Raw genomic sequence first — 16,075 nt, 5'->3', positions numbered from 1 at the left:
TTATTTAAATCACTCAAGGGTAATTTGAATCGATTCAAATAATAAACGCATTAAAAAAATTGATTTATATCGTATAAGACACATTTCACATTTAATTTCATGACGAACGATGCTATGAACCATGTCCAACGTAATGTTACATTGTTAAATCGAAGGATGTATTTAATAAAATGAAATATACTGCCATTAGGAAAAAATTATCAAAGTACTTTCGATTTGAAAAATTACTATAATCAGTAGAAAAAGTCGTGATTAGTCAGACGACGCTTGATACCACTTTATGCTTAACAATATTACACATTAAAACAAAGTATATTGTTTGTGAAATATAAGATACTTAAGTAAACAACCGACACAAAAATTTCTTCATTTTGAAAACTTTTGTAATAAGTAGAACAAGTCTTGTTTAGTCAGCCGAGGCCTCAACTCACGTAAATATCACAGAACATAGTTTTATTTGAAAGTGTACGTAAAAATCTTGTGTACATTATTTATATAATCAAACATCGAAAGGGTTCTCTGTTTACGAACTTTCACGTCAAAGTGACCTACTTTATAAACACAAACGCAGTAATTATCTCATTGGGGACGAACAAATTATAGCTTGCGGGCACGCGAGTATCATGTGACACGAAGAAGCTACCTGGAATCGTGTATGGTTATTTTAATGCGCCATCGATCTACGTATCACTGCACATTTTAAATGAGCTGATACTTATAGGCCATTGTTAGCTTAACAATTTAATTGATTTTTCGTTCGATACGACGGCGCAATCGCCTATACAGCCAAATACAACAAAAGCCGTAAAAAACACGTCGAAATCACCTATTCTGGAAAGTAATAAAGAACAACGTACCTTCACCCAACACGTAGAATCCGAGTCCGAATAAAACTTTCTCTATTGAGACAAAAATTTGAGAAACGACACCCACACGAGCAACAAAACTTACCTTCTCACGTTTTAGCGATGACTTCGTACTGCCTGGAATAGTTCGTATTTTTTATTGTCAACTCCGATCACTAGCGTCATTCACTTAAAAACTTTGAAATTGGACGATCTTTGCCCACACAAAGTTGAAAAAACAAAAAACAAAAAAAAAAAAAAAAAACAAAAAAGAACGCGAGCTGGGCCTGCACTTGCGTGCGATTAACGAGCTTTCCAAGAGCCCGAGCCTCAAGTTTCTCCTGTGTCTAGGGCAGTTTTCTTGCCCCTTGTCCCTTTACAGCCGTAAAGCGGTCAGTCGCAACGTCGGCACCGCTGGCCTGTTTCAACCTATCGATTTTCCCTCTATTGTCGCGCTTGTCTCTTTTCCATGTATAGAACGAGAAAGGGGTGTACAGTCGACGTATGGCAACGTAAATTGTTTCCGGCAATGGCTGGAAATACCGCCAGGCAAATGTCCGCCGCTATCGAGGGTAGTTAAATTAAATATATGTGCTTGCTCTGTTGAAGTCGGAAATTAAATTGGTTTTAATTGCTTCTTCGTTTCTCGGAAACGTGGTTGTTAAAAAAAATTGTCGTTGTACTTCTTGACAACTCAAGTTGGCAATGATCTATTAAAAAACAAACAAGATAAAAATCCCTCGAATGGTAAACGTTTAACAAGCTACCCCGGGTAAAAGTGGCTGTTTCCTTACAAGCAGAGTCTGCACAAGTTGCTCGACAGAGCAGCTGATAACGAGGTGGCTGTAGCGCTCTTTTTCTAGCTGACTGATTTCCTCGAGATTTCTCGGAGTCGAGCTTAGCAACGAGACTCCCCTTTACCGGGTAAATGGAGTGCGCAACAAGTTCCCTCTTTCTCTTTGGCTGCTGGCGTGGGCAAACGTAGGGGCGTTCGCCGTAACCGATAATTTCGGACTGAGCTAAAGCCACTTGAGGCATACGAAAGCTTTTAGCGTTGTCATGTGTGAAAGTTGATAAGTTTTTTTTTTTTAAATGCCACCTCCTTGAATCAAGTAATCTCGGGTAAATTTTTATTTTTTTCACTTTCAACCTCTACAACCGCCCTGAAGTAGTTGACTGATAAAATTAAAGTTTGGTATCTCAAAACATCCTTTGTGCCGCAATGAACGGACTGGAAGCTCGCGACGTACGTTTACGCGTACAAAGTTGAATTTAATTTCAGTAAGACGATAAGAACTTCCGCACTTGCTTTATTAAAATTCTCCAACCTCCGATGGAGTATCTTAATTAATTCCGTCTCATTCCCCCTTCGCTTTGTAGACCTCCTTTACGGAAAGAGATAAAGTGGGTAGCAAAAAGGTAAGACGTCCCTCCCCCCTAAAAGAAGCGAAAAACAGCTGGGAGCTCCTAAAGACAGCTTGACCATTGAAAGTTATAATTAGCGCACTCTGAAAAAGCGAAATCAAAGGTATACTCGGCAATTCATCTGGGAGGCTCTTTTCACGCAATATTTGCAGGCGCATCCGCGGAATCCAAGCCGAAGACGGGAATAATGTTTGCACTGTCAAAATGAAGAGCCACGGATCGTCGACATACGCGCGAGCCCTCGGTTGTTGAGATGTGTCTCGCGATTGTTTCCTGAGAGTCTCTCCCAAAGTCAAGGAAAACGTAAGGCGAGAGTTTCACTGTCGCTTGACAGACGCTGGGGCTCCCTTCTCCCTTGAGGAGGGAATGTATATACCGCAAACACAGAATGGGTGCTCGAACGTCTTCGAGATTTCGTTTCGCTCTCTATTTCCATGGAGTGTCAAATTCACAAAGTTGGGGTAACTGATAAAGACTCTCGCGCAAAGGGTAACAGGGACAAAAGGCTTTGTTTTATCAAGTGTAGTAAAGCTGCGATTTTATAGTTTGGATATTGGGTGGAAACGCTTTTTTTCATACGTGGTATAAGATGAAAACAAATACTTTATGGAAAACTAATTACTCGTAAAACCACCGAAAATTGATAAAAGTTAAATGAATGCAAGGTTGAACTGTTAAAAAACCCCACAGACTACTGTAGTATCGGTCCTTTTTTCCCGTTGTCCCATTCGGTTTTATGATTTCGGTCAATACTGGCCGCGCCATGGAATGACCTTTTAGCTCGCACGTTACGTATGAAACATGTGTGACACGATACCACGATCCGCTTTCATCGCAAATGATTGTTTTTTTAAAACGTTTTCAATGGCTTTTACGGAACATTGATGAGCTAGTCAATTTCTTTTGTTCGTGTCGAAAATTTGTTTCCACAAACACAAACCCGAGAAAGAAATGGTCGTTATATTTCACTTGGGCTATATACTAAAATATGTTTGACGCGTACGCGTATTATCCTTCCTCAAATCACTAGCGAATCTCAATAAACCCAAAGCGGAGCGTTATGTATCTGTAAAGTTTACCATCACACGTACACGCAGTGCGTGCACGAAACGAGCATTTGTACTTAAATTTTCATAACCGATACTGAATTTGCATTTTGTAATTTCGTTCGAAAAACACACGAGCAGTGGGTAAGTAATTTTACCAAATCGAGCCTCGATTAACCAGCCTTTTTTACCGTAATGATGTTCAACCGTGAATTATTTATTCCCGTTCAGCGAAAAAAACCACACGCACCCAAGGCCAATCTCGTTGCACGCCAGAGTCAGCGGAAAGTTAAAAAGCTCGTTTTGTGACCCTCTTTTTTCCACCTCGGTTCCTACGAAATACCTCATGCAGAGCCTCGGATCCCGCTGATTATGGAATAAAAAAATCGGGGTTTATTTTTCGGAGCACAAAGAGTAGACCCCCCACCCAAAAAAAATTCAGGGGGTCCTGAACTCCGGAGGGAGTTGCTTACCAGGAGTACCTGCGTCACGCAATGGGGAGAGAAGAGGGCCGATGCGGCTCATCAGGCCGATTACAGCGTCTGTCTTGGTCCAAGCGAGACTGCAGCGATGCCGACAACCGGTTGACAGGTTAAACAGGGAGAGTGAAGGTGTGGGGGGAAGCTGGCAGTTGCATTATTCATGGTCCAGCGTATGGAGACGATGCACCGGATCTCCGGTGTTATGTGCAAACAGCTGGTGGAATCCGTCCCTGTCCTGCGCGTCCTTCCATCCATCTCCCCCCGGGAGGATAACCAGTTTATAGGATCGGCCCTGAGGGTTGGACCTACCTAGGGGGATTGATTTATTAATCCGTTTGATTAGTTGCAGAGCCCGTCTTCAGCGCGTGCTTGGGGAGTCGCAGAGGCTAGCGCTCAAAAATTCCGTCACGTTTGTCACGGTAGAAAATTTGACGGTATTTACCTCGTGAGAGCGGAAGAATGTTGACTCGGGTGGATTGGCTGGAGATTCGTGAATTTTACTCGAGGTCGCCGGTAATAAGCGCGATTAAGCGAATCGACGCACGAGTTTGTTTTTCATGGATGAACTTGGCTGGATTTTCCAGGGGATAATGGAATAGAGATGGAGGGTCTTTCTACTCTGGGGAAATTCGAGAAAAAGGCCAATTCGCGTCGGATGCACCAGCACGGAAGAGAGCGTGTGTGCATTCAGAGGATTTCAAGTAGTACGACTCGAGATTGAGTCAGACAAACGCTTGGCTTACCGCTCTAGGCAATCGTGCTCTGTGGGATGTGTTGTTTTTTTTTTTTTTTTTATAACTGGTGGAAGTTTATTTAGATGTATTTCAGTGAACGTCGGGTTTATTCACTCCTCGTGAAAGCATCGATATCGATCGTCTAGACGAATTTAATTGAACGTACATTACGCCAAGCGTGTAGGACGAATTGCCATTAAACAGCACGATTATTCCGATTGCGACAGTTGTTAGCCCCTTTTACCGGCATCATACTTTCTATCAAATGTTTTATCGGGGTACATTATCACGGTAAAGTGGCGATAAACAAATAAAACAGTGCAAATAATAGTTAGGTAGATTTTTACCGATTTTTCGAAGATACAATCAGAGCGTGTTATTGATGTTGTTTCAAAGATGACAGACCAAACGCAAACAAAATAATCGAATGTGCGTTGAGCGGCCTGTCTGGTTTGGAAAAGATTTTTATTGGCGAATTACTCCTCACGGGTGTTAATAATAAAATAAAACTACGATTAAGTTTATTTCCAACAATTCGGCACTCTTGGAAGGAAAACAATCATTGGGTTGGAAGGACAGGTGGAGGTCGATCGAATAGCAGTCGTGGACCGTTAAAAAGACAAAAATACGAAAGGGAGAAGGAGAAAGGGGGGTAAGCAGTGGGTGGAAGTGGTGTACGGACGCTGAGGGATGCGGCGAGGTGGTGGCGATCGATTAATCAGAGCAAAATGGAGGAGACTCCTCCTTTCTCTCTCTCGCTCTCGTCCATCATTCCTTCGCCATACACACTCGTACAAGTGGTGCACGTATACTGACGGACATTGGTGCCAACTCTACCATTCAAGGGTATACAGACTGGTGCGGCTCTTGATTCTCTTAGCCCTCACGACAGCGCAGACATTCCATTATCATCGACTTGAATCGATGACCTTATCGGGACCAGCCAGCGATCATTCAAATCACGCCAGACGTTGGACCTCTCTCGTGACGTGCTGCATTCACGTTGGAAAGCCTTCAATCGGGTATGACACGTTCGATCATAAATTTTTTTTTTTTTTTTTTTTTTTTTTTTTTTCGGTAAAACAACCCGTAATTTGAAAAGTGAGAGCGGCTCACCTGGATTGGACTGGACTTTGGGAACGAGATGTCCTTTCAGTACAATTTTTTTTTGTTCGTCACTCTCATCCGTGCGGGTAGTTTGTTTCAACTTTTCGAGAGTAGAGATGGGTTTACGTCCACCAGGTAATATGAATAGAAAAGTGTTTGATACAGTAACTACCACTACTTATTCGATGAAAAAAAAAAAAAAAAATACAAAATACATAGCATGAATGTAACGAATGAAAGGCAAAAACGAAAAATCGATCTTCCCCGAGCGTTTTAACCATATAAATGAATTAACGAGACCGGAAAAAGTTTTTCAACCACTCAATCCGAGGAATATTTTTAAACGAGCTTTACCGAAAGTTACATTAATTTTTTTCCCTCAAACTTTCGTCAGTTCCATTTCACTTTTTCCTGGCGTACAACAAAGTCACGTGTCCAAACAAGCGTCAAAAGGACCAAAGAGGAAGACAGATGGATGGGGGAAAAAAAAAAAAACAAAAAAAAAAGTTTCATTCCCCGAAGTTTGAAATTGCATTAAACTTTAAATCGAGAAAAATTGTATTGCCATTTCTTACGCGAGTCGAGGGAGGGAGAGTTTGACGTACGGGCATGTGGTATTCTGAACATCAGCGCAAAAATGGAGGTACAAGTGCATTTAAATGGAAAGCTATTATATGACGACGGGCTTACGGTGACGCTTGCATGAAAAAACAGGCAAATTGGAAGGATTTGGCGCAAAACGAGCTTTTGAACCCAAAAAGGGCAGAATTTTTCGTTTGTAATTTCTGCGAGACAGTTTGCGTGGTTGCGACTTGAAAATGACAGAACTTATATTACCTGCCTCACCACGTGATGAGTTTACGTTAAAAAATGCTGGTGGTTACGAGACACGTTGGGGAACTTGTGTTTTTCACGTACTATTGAAGAATTTTTGCAACTTTAAAAAGTTTGTCCAAGACACATTTCGATTCAGTCCCAACTCTTGCACAGATCAACAAATCCTTTTCCCGAACGCATCGACGAACAAACGCACAAGCGCTCGCTAATTACAAAAGTTTCAAAAAGTCGATGCCCAGTTTACACCCACCAAATTATATGGTATCATCGATATTCCAAAGTTGCCGACTAATTAGAGAGAAGACGAACTTTCACTTCCACTCCGTCTCGTAGCCCAGAGAAACAATAACCCGCGCAAGAAAGTGCGCATATTTACCATCACTTTGGATCTATTTTTCAAACATTCAATTGTGGACCCAGAACGCAATTATAATCGAGCGCTAAGAGGACAAAAAGTACGGGAGAAAAAAAAAGGCACACGGCCAATGGGTCATTCATTTTATCGCGGGAAACAACATGTCGGGCGAGCGTGCGCTGGTGAAAAGGGCAGCCGAGAGAGATCCCGGCAAATCCGGTCACGTAGTCACGGTTGAAGGGAGAGAAAACCATCCGGCGACCGGATAAGTGAAACTCCTGGACTGCTGTTTATCCATTTGTGAAAAACACCGCGGTTTAATATTACAGTTTTGGAACAAAAAAAAAAAAAAAAAAAAAAAAGTTATAAACAAATTTTCGAGAGTGAGCTTACGCCGTCGATTCGTTATTTTGATGAATAGGCGAGTTAGAAAAAACCGCACCCCTCGACTTTCAAATCCCGTTAGCGACGCGAGCAATTGACGCGAAAAGCGCGGGGGTAACGAGGCCGGATCGTAAATTCCCATTTCCACGAGGAAACGTTGCAACCCAATTTCGGACCAGCTCCAGAGTCCAAACGCATGGAACGGCCGGATATCATCGTCGACGGAGAAAAAAAAAAAATAAAAAAATAAAAAAGAAAAAAGAAAAAAAAGGCAAACACAAGCGCACTCGTACACAGCAAGAAAGGTGAGAACCGGACAAATGGACGGGGAGACACCTCCCGCCGGTGGGCGCGCATATCTGTCCAAGCGCGGGGATCGATTAATCTTTCAAGAGCCGCTCTCCTGCCACGAGCGCTTCCCTTCCTCGGTCGAAGGCCTCGGGAAGCTTCTTTCGCTCGATTGATCCACCCCCGGTGGGAGATTAATTGTCGTACACCTGGACGAGCGCTAGGATATATATGTCCCGTTGCCGGCCTTCGGGGAATTGTTAAACTGTCGGTCGGAAGAGAGGCGGGAGGTGGGGCCGCGAGAGATGCCAGAGGCAGTGTATACGCAGACCAGGGAAAGAGAGAGAATGGAGAGGCAAGAAATAACGGCTGCCAAGAAGTACAGCTAGCGCAGGTTCTTGCATCCCCGTGTAGTGTGGCTTCGCGCGGTTTTGTCGTACCTGCAGCTCTATTGGGCCCATTATTTTGTTACTCGGCTGCTTTTGATTGATTAATACATCAGTGGATAACATTAGCCAAGTGGTAGCTTTTTGCAGCCATTGTTCGTAAACGGGCGGGGAATGACTTGCCCCTTTGGCTTGAAAATATCCAATCAAGTAGTAGAGCCCTATGAATAGTCAGACGTATATATATTTTTATTTATTTATTTTTTTTTTGACGCGTGAAATCTAGAGAAAAAAATCCCAGTTTCTTTGAAAACGTGGCTGTACGGAAGAGAGAGAGCGGGTGTAGGGATGCACGTAGGAAAATCCCTTATCCCAGCCTTGAATAGAAATACACAGAGTAACTGCTCCCAGGCACATAGTCACACAGAGCCCCCGGTACAACGCTTCGCCCCCGATATTTGAATTTCCAGCGATTTCTCTCGAGGTAGGAACTTTCTGCTCGGCCACCTATCGCACGAACGGTGCCAGCAACGTATCGGCACTCCGTGGGTGTAAAAGCTATCCTCGTTTCGATGCTCTGCCACTAAAGGATTTTTACGATTCACGGTACGGCCGAGCTCGCCCATAAATCTCAAATCTGTCTTTTTCCCCGATGAATCTGGCGCATCTCCCTGAAAAAGATGTGTGCCGAAAGGTCTCGAATTGTCGCGATTAGCAGTATAGAATTAGGGAAAACAAAAAGATTTATTTTATGGCATTGAGGACACATCAACGCGCCTCAAAGTTTTCGAGACATTTTTGAACAATATTTATTCCATCGGAAGACACGAAAAATCTTTCAAACGGTGGTAGCGCGAGCCCGGAAATACACGTGGCGATCAATCGGTTTCAGTGACCAGCCACTTTTGCGACTCTTTTCGCGCGTGCGACCTACACTGCCCGTGTACCCCTAACGGGCTATTTCTCGCGCACGCAGCCCCGCTTATCGTCGTCTCTCATCGTAATTACTCTGTTTCATTTACCGCTCGGTTCCTCCCCTTCCTGTGCGTTTCATTAATATTCCCATCCCTGTATCAGCCGTGTGTACGTAGGCGCACGCGCTTAAAAAACTATTACTTTACCCCACGCCAGCGAGACACAAACGGGTGATTAATGGGCTTCCTCCTCGCGTGTGTCTAATGAATCGGATGTTCGAGACGGAAAAAACCAACTGAACGTGCTCTCGACGCGCTCGAGTTAATCAAAAGGGTAAGTATACGTGCACACCGGATGGATAATCGACGCGTTCGTAATTACACGTGAGAAATCCATGGTCTAGCCCAGGGCGATGTTGTTATCGATATGCCAGTGAGTAACAAGCACTCGCTCGTCGTTGTCCCAAATAAACGTACCCGAAACTCGGAAAATGACAAGGAGAGGCCATCCATGGCGATGGTCAGCGATTCATCACTCGACGCTTGACATCCTTTTCTCGCGTGTACAGTCGTCGTCGTCGTCTATTTTTAGTCGCTCGTCGATATTACGGGTCGTTTGTGTGACGTCAGGCAAACGCCGGCGAATTGTCCAACGACTTATGTGCTCCGACCAATCGAGCCTTTCCGCCGGTGGGCGACGTACGCGAAAAATTGTGGCCGTGGACATGCACTTGGGTTCGCGAAATCTGATTTTCAGGATGGCCATTTGTCAAGTTTCAATGCGGAGGGTCCATTTTTCGGGGGAAGGGGCTACTTGAGCTGAAATTGATGATATTGTAAGTACAAAAAGCAGTAAGAGTACAGTTTTTGAGACATTTGGGAACAACAATTTATGGAAATGGAATCTTGCATTAAGTAACAAGTAGCGTAACACGACCGACAAATTAAACGGAACTTTGGGAAAACACACGGGTATTAGTTACAGGTGCCGAAGCAAAATCGATATCCCCTTTTTTTCCGGCCCGCGTGAAATAATGGCGCTCCCAAGCGAGACAGAGAGACTGCCTGGCACGGGAGTCGAACGGCTCCTCTTTGAGGTCAAAATCTCTTTTATTCCACTCGAGCTCCTCCGGGACGCGGAACAGCTACGAAGACAATTCCAATATTTTCAATTCAAAGTGCCCTGCTTCTTCCGCTCCTTTTGCTCTTTTCCCCCCTCAGTCGGCGTGCAGACACCAAAAGCACGCGCGCCTTCGGGCTTATCGGAAGCGTAGCTCCGTCGCACTGTCCTCGCACTGTGTATCTCCGTACACGTATGTAAGCAAGCAAATCCACGTGGTTCCGATACTCGAGAAAGTCATATGCATGAGATCCTACTCCCACCCTCTTAAAAGCTTTTTTCCGGGACAGCCAAATGGAGCTGCTGAAACAGAGCTGCCTTCCTTTTTCGGCCTTTCGCGAGGCTTTCCGAGTCTCTCCCACCCCCACACGGAGAGTACATCTGGCCTTTTGTATAATCGATGAGTGTGCGTATACGAAATCTTTGGAAAGTTTTCCCGAGCAAGGATTATAACAGCCCGCACGTTTCACTCGTCCGTAGAATACACTGGAGCTGACAAATCGACAAAGTGTGTTTGCTGGAGAAACTTTTGACTAGACAAATCGCCGGTGCTTATTAATTTTTACAGGGAGGACCCCTTTTTAGTTTGAAAACACGTGATACTCAACGTGAAATACTAAACGCGTAGTGATTACACATGCCTTTGAATGAAATAAACTCGTTGAGAATGTACTGAAAGGTGCGTTCGTTATATACTTGAGCCTTCATTCAGGTCTTTAAAAAGCTGTGTAATTCCATACATGCTTGATTTTAGCGATAAAGAGAGAGATTATTTAGGATTACAGAAAAAAAGGAGGGTTGAAAGGAGCAAGCCAATTACCATTTGAGAGAAATGAATTTGAAAAAAAAAATGAAAAAAAAAAATCACACTCACATGTACCGCAGATTACAGGTGCATCCTTCTGCTTTCTGTTTCAGAGTCCGGGTCGAGTACTACGTGAACGAAAACACATTCAAGGAACGGCTTCAGCTCTACTTCATCAAGAACCAACGCTCGAGTAAGTTAATTATCTTCAAGCACAAACTTCTCCACCAACTCCCACGCCCTTCCTCACTTCCCAACCACGTGTATTCATCAATTCGGGCTCGACTTTCTTTTCCAATTTGAACGAACTTTGTGTTATCCTTGAATTTTGACTGAAAATTATGAAAAACCTGCCCCGCCTCCCCAAGAGCTTTAAACCAGAGAAAAGAGCGTAAGCAATCATGTTAAACGACACAGATTTAATTTTGATTCGGTGGTAGCTCCATTGTGTTAAAATATCGTATTTACCAGTGACCCATGACATAACTCGAGTTTTAAAATTACTCAACTAACGCCAACTCAAACCTATTTATCAACTTTGGTGGCTGCACGAGTCGACTGTATCCGGGTGGTAAAATTTTTGAAGTAAAGCATCACACGTATGTACTTGGTCGTTCTCTTCGATATAGTTTTTGCCCTCTCTCGAAACCGAGTATCCCGAATAATTTTCCACAAAACAACGTAACCCCTGGCGCGCCTCCACTGTAACCTGATCTCCTCTGGAGACGGCTTTCATCTCGTGTAGTGCATGTACCTACTTTCTGAGACCGTACTCTGCAATTCTTCTCAGATAACAATTTTCCCTTATAAATCCATATACGTACGTGCAAATAATCGTGCGTGGGTATTTATGGTACGCGAGTCCACTGATCCACGCGATTATCGAGCTTTTCTAACCATCCACGTCGATCGCGGCTGTGCGGTATACGAGCGTGAGTAAAAAGGGGAAAAAAAAAGAAAAGGCGTTGACGATGGGCCACGCGGCGCACGTACACTCGCTATGGGGTACTAAAAATCGCGGGGATGAAACACTTGGCTCCTCGATCTGACACCGCTACTTGGTTTATTGGAGTCGAGGGTGCTCCCACGTGTGCTGGACGCTAAAGACGAGCTCAAGTGCGGCTGTTTGGGTTTTAGATCTCTCGCTCTTTGGTTTATTATTTTTAAAACTTTGAACGCTCGTAAAAATAAAAATACTCCTGGTTGAATAAACGATTCGGGAAGACGGACTTTGTTTTGGGTACCCGTACGGGTTTTTTTTTTTTTTTTTTTTTCACAAGGACGCAGGAGAAATACGGCACCGCTGTAAATCTAGACTCTGCGGGGTCTTACGCGGGAAAGCCTCGCTGCCGTGAAATTCATCTTGCCTCGCACACATTTGCCCGCACTTTATTCCTTGGCGTTGCAGCCACGCCGGCCAAATTTTTTTGCTCACCCCCCTCCCGTATAACGTCCTATTTGCCGGATTTAAGTTAAGCCAGACCGGTAGGCCTGTATACCGTGAACGAGACGAACGAGATGGAAGGAGACAATAAATCGCAATTAGAAAATTTGGCCCATTGCCTGCTGGTTGGTCATTGCTTCGAGCTTTTAAAGCTTTTGTTGCTGTTGTCAAATCAAGTGCGAATGGTTAATTGTGCCTTGTTCGCTGCTCCGTTTGCCATCGGATTACCGTTAATTGTACTGGGAAGTGGCGTGAGACGAATTAATACATGTAACGAGTTCGTTTTGCGTGTACTACTCGAATGAATTTTACATAAGACGTGAATAATGTCAAACGAAGTAAATGCACTTGATTTGATTGATTTTCGACTAGTTTCGCGTGTAGCAAGAAAAAAAAAAAGAGTCTCAATTGGTGCCTCGTGCGAAAAATGTGGGGATAACAAAGAGAAAACGAATACGCTCCGTTCGAGGGATGAATCCCGCCGCGTCCCAAGCAACGCAGGCGCGTAATCAGTTGTAATCAACGCCGAGCTCCCGTTGGTTTTGCATAACAAGCGATCGAGTCCTCAAAACCGATCGCCCGTCAGCGGCAGGGCAGTGGTGGCAACAACAGCATCAGCCGAAGAAACGCAAGCATTTCAAAGCCCCCGCCCGTAACGCTTCGAATGACCGGAACAATGCCGCGCCTCTCCGCCGGAGCACCTGCGCCCGTCTGGTGTGCTCAACATGCCGTGAACGGCTCCATATACCTCGGCAAAGTGAAATTCGCTCGGTGTGTGGGTGCGCTTCAACGCAGCCCTTGGCGGACAGCCCTCCTTTGTGTCGGATCGCCGAAACCATGTCCCTGCGTACGCTCTTGCGTCCGGTAAACATTTGCCAACTGGACGTTTTCGGTTGGGCTGTGTGTGGGTGCGCGGGTTGTATTACGTCGGGGCGGACGATGATGATTTTGTACGTGCGTATACGCGCGTAATAGAGAGAATATGGCCCTTTGTCGGTCGAGAAAAGCGAGAGTTGAGAGGAGTAAGTTGCCGCCGATTTCAAGCAATCCTCCTTCTCTCTTCGATTGCCAAATATATTCGTGTATAATGTTCTGAATTTTTTCTTTTTTGTTTGCCCTTTGCAGGTCTCAGGATACGCTTGGCCAATCTATTTTTCAAGCTGCTGACATGCTTCCTGTACATATTTCGCGTGGTGACCGACAGCGACCCTACGTTTGCCGCTTGGTGAGATGATTTATTTATTCATTTCATCAACACATAAACATATACGTCAAATGCTCATCCAATTTACGCGCCGTGGGTGGATTTTGTGTACCAAAACTTGCTCGACTCGTAAAGCAAAAGGGTAAAAAAAAGGATTATCGATCTCCGTGTGCCGTTGGGCAAACTGCTCCCTTCGTCAGGATATATAAGCAGACGCTCGGATGTCTTGCCACATTTTTTTTTTTTTTTTCCCTACGCCTAGTCCGTTGCCGTGATACCAAAAATGCGTATCAGGGAAAAGCGACGTCGCTATTATACGTACACGTGTGCAGTTGAAACGCGGGTTATTTTTCAAGCTGAATTTTGTAGCAGAAACACGGAGATATCATGGCGCTTATCTATTATAAGTTTGCTGAAACTGTGTTTTTCGAGTTTACGGATTTTGTTACTTTTATTTTGAATTCAGTAGTATTCAATATACGTAATTGAATTATTAATAATTATTGTCGTGTAAAAAATTTAAGCGCTTAAAGGAATTACCTCAGTAAACGTATAACGACTTTGTTGACGAGTTTCTTGACGAAAACATAAAAAAGGGAAACATTACACTGGAGCCAAAATAATTGATTTAACAATCGTATGAAGAATCAGAAAAGCTTAATCGAAAGTATTTAAAAAATCGAATGGAGTCGGAGATCCAGTAACTTTAACTTGTCAAAAGAAAGGACGCGAAAGTACTGAATTGATTTCCTGTAAAAGTGTGCAATCCCGTTTCTTCATTAATTTGAGTCCATGCGATCTAATTAAATGGCAACAAAAATGAGGACGACAAACGGAAAAAAAGAGCAGCGGAGCAAAAGGGCGTGAAATTACCTCTCGGGTTAATGGAAGCAGTAGGACCAAAAAAAAAATATGGGAGGCAGGAGAGAAAAGTCTGCGTCCCTGCTTCGAAGAAAGAAAACGCAATCTCCGCGTGCGCGTTGTGTGCGAGCCGCAACAGCAGAGCATTTGATACCGCGTACGGAGGCTAAGAAGGTGGAGCTCGGCTTAGCTGGGTTTTGGGTGATAGAGAGAGAGAAAAAAAAAAAAAAAAAAAATCTATTGCAGTTACGGGTGCACGCCCGGGAACAAGACGGAGTTCCTGCTTTCGCAAAACCTCACGGAGGAAGAATTCCAGGAGCACCCGACCATCAATTGGGACGCGATACTTTGGGTGCGGCGGCCCTTCGAGCTATGGATCATACAGGTCATTCTTGCCATCGTCTCACTCACCGAGGCTCTACTTCTCGCCTACCTCGGATACAAGGTACGCGCAGGACTCGATTGGATATACCTCTTCTTTTTTATTTTGTAGTTTTCTTTATCACTGTGATCTTGTGTGTGTACAATACATACTGGTTTGGCTACATGTGATCTGTGTCATTTATTTTTGCATCAATCTCGATGGTTGTCATGTCGATCAGTAGTTAGAAGCCAACTACCGTGAGTGCCAGTGGTTTTTTCATTTTTCGTTTTTAGCTGTTTTTACCAGAGAGAAAAAAGTGTAAAGTCTTCTATTTTTACAGTTGAAACAGTTTTATCAAAAGCACAGGGTGATCTGTACAATTTTGGAATCGAAATATTACACGTTAAAACATATCCAGAGCAAATAAATTCCAAGATAACCGAAAACAATTGTAGAAATACCAACTATTCGGTTTTCGCATAAATCCAGCCATTCGTGTTTGATTAGTTCTATTTTTATGAATTTTTAAATGAAAAGGGGTCTTTCCATCACCGACATTCATTAAAACGTTCGTACGCCAAATTGAAAAAAAAGAAAAAAAAAAAAAAAAAAACCATTTCCAAGAGCCATTCGACTACAGAAGAATCGACTTGATTGACATGTGCTCCCTTTCACCATACACCCGTGGGCACACACACACGCGCGCGCGCGCGATACGTTTTTATTTCCAAACTTTGGGAGGGCTAAAAAAAGCACATTCTCGTAACGTGTCAAATCCAAAGCTCTTCGTTTTTTGGGTGTGCCTTGGGCGGAGTAATAATTAAAATCGCGTGCTTCGTTGAAAAAAAAGAGGGATGAGCCACGGCAGTGGCGGGGTCGTAAAAAAGAGTGCGTTTCTCGTTCGGTGGACGAAAACCGCGCTTTTCCAATAAACCGCGCTCTGCATCGACTACAAACCTTTTTTTTCTTTCTTTTTTTATGAACCATAAAAAAAATTTCGTCCCGAACGATGCCGCTGCAGTGGTCCTGCCATGTACAAGGACGTCTATATCCTCCCGCGTTAACCCCCGACATTTCTGACGTTCCATTGTTCCGCGAGATGCCACGCTGCACCGCCTAATCGGCAATAAAAATCCCCACCCGCGTCACCTCGACCGAAATTGCCCACTTTGCGCATTTAAAATTGCACTCGCAATACCTTTATCGCCAAAGGGAACAGCTCGACGACGTCGCGTAGGTGTTGCTTTCCAACCCCAGGCGAGATACGTGCCTTACGGTGGGTCGTAGTCCAGGTATTGCCAGGGAGACAATTTCAAGGGAGCTTATCTTGGCCCGAAATCTTGCATGGAATTGCCAGCGATGCTCCAAAATTTCGTGGAAACAAAACTTCTGTTTTTCTTGAGAAAAAACAAAAAAACATTACCCATGTGCACCGACAATCACAAAAGTATACATTCTCAATCTGTTTCCCAGA

At 43.9% G+C, this 16,075-nt stretch overlaps 1 protein-coding gene across 1 annotated transcript in view; it reads left to right on the top strand.

Annotated features, from left to right (window-relative positions):
- Positions 1-16,075, top strand: part of SLO2 (slowpoke 2) — a 148,487-nt gene that overhangs the window by 86,855 nt on the left and 45,557 nt on the right. The window contains exons 2-4 of the mRNA XM_089594490.1: positions 10,842-10,921; positions 13,298-13,397; positions 14,484-14,682. Of these exons, the coding sequence (XP_089450616.1) occupies positions 10,842-10,921; positions 13,298-13,397; positions 14,484-14,682 (379 nt within the window). The remainder of the gene's footprint in view (positions 1-10,841; positions 10,922-13,297; positions 13,398-14,483; positions 14,683-16,075) is intronic.

The sequence above is a fragment of the Copidosoma floridanum genome, unplaced genomic scaffold (assembly GCF_036245765.1).
Source record: "Copidosoma floridanum isolate Cflo_tuat_1 unplaced genomic scaffold, Cflo_Japanese_pri ptg000001l, whole genome shotgun sequence".
Classification (NCBI taxonomy): Eukaryota; Metazoa; Arthropoda; class Insecta; order Hymenoptera; family Encyrtidae; genus Copidosoma; species Copidosoma floridanum.
Note: the sequence above shows the minus strand (reverse complement) of the source record. Positions and strands in the feature narration are given on the sequence as shown.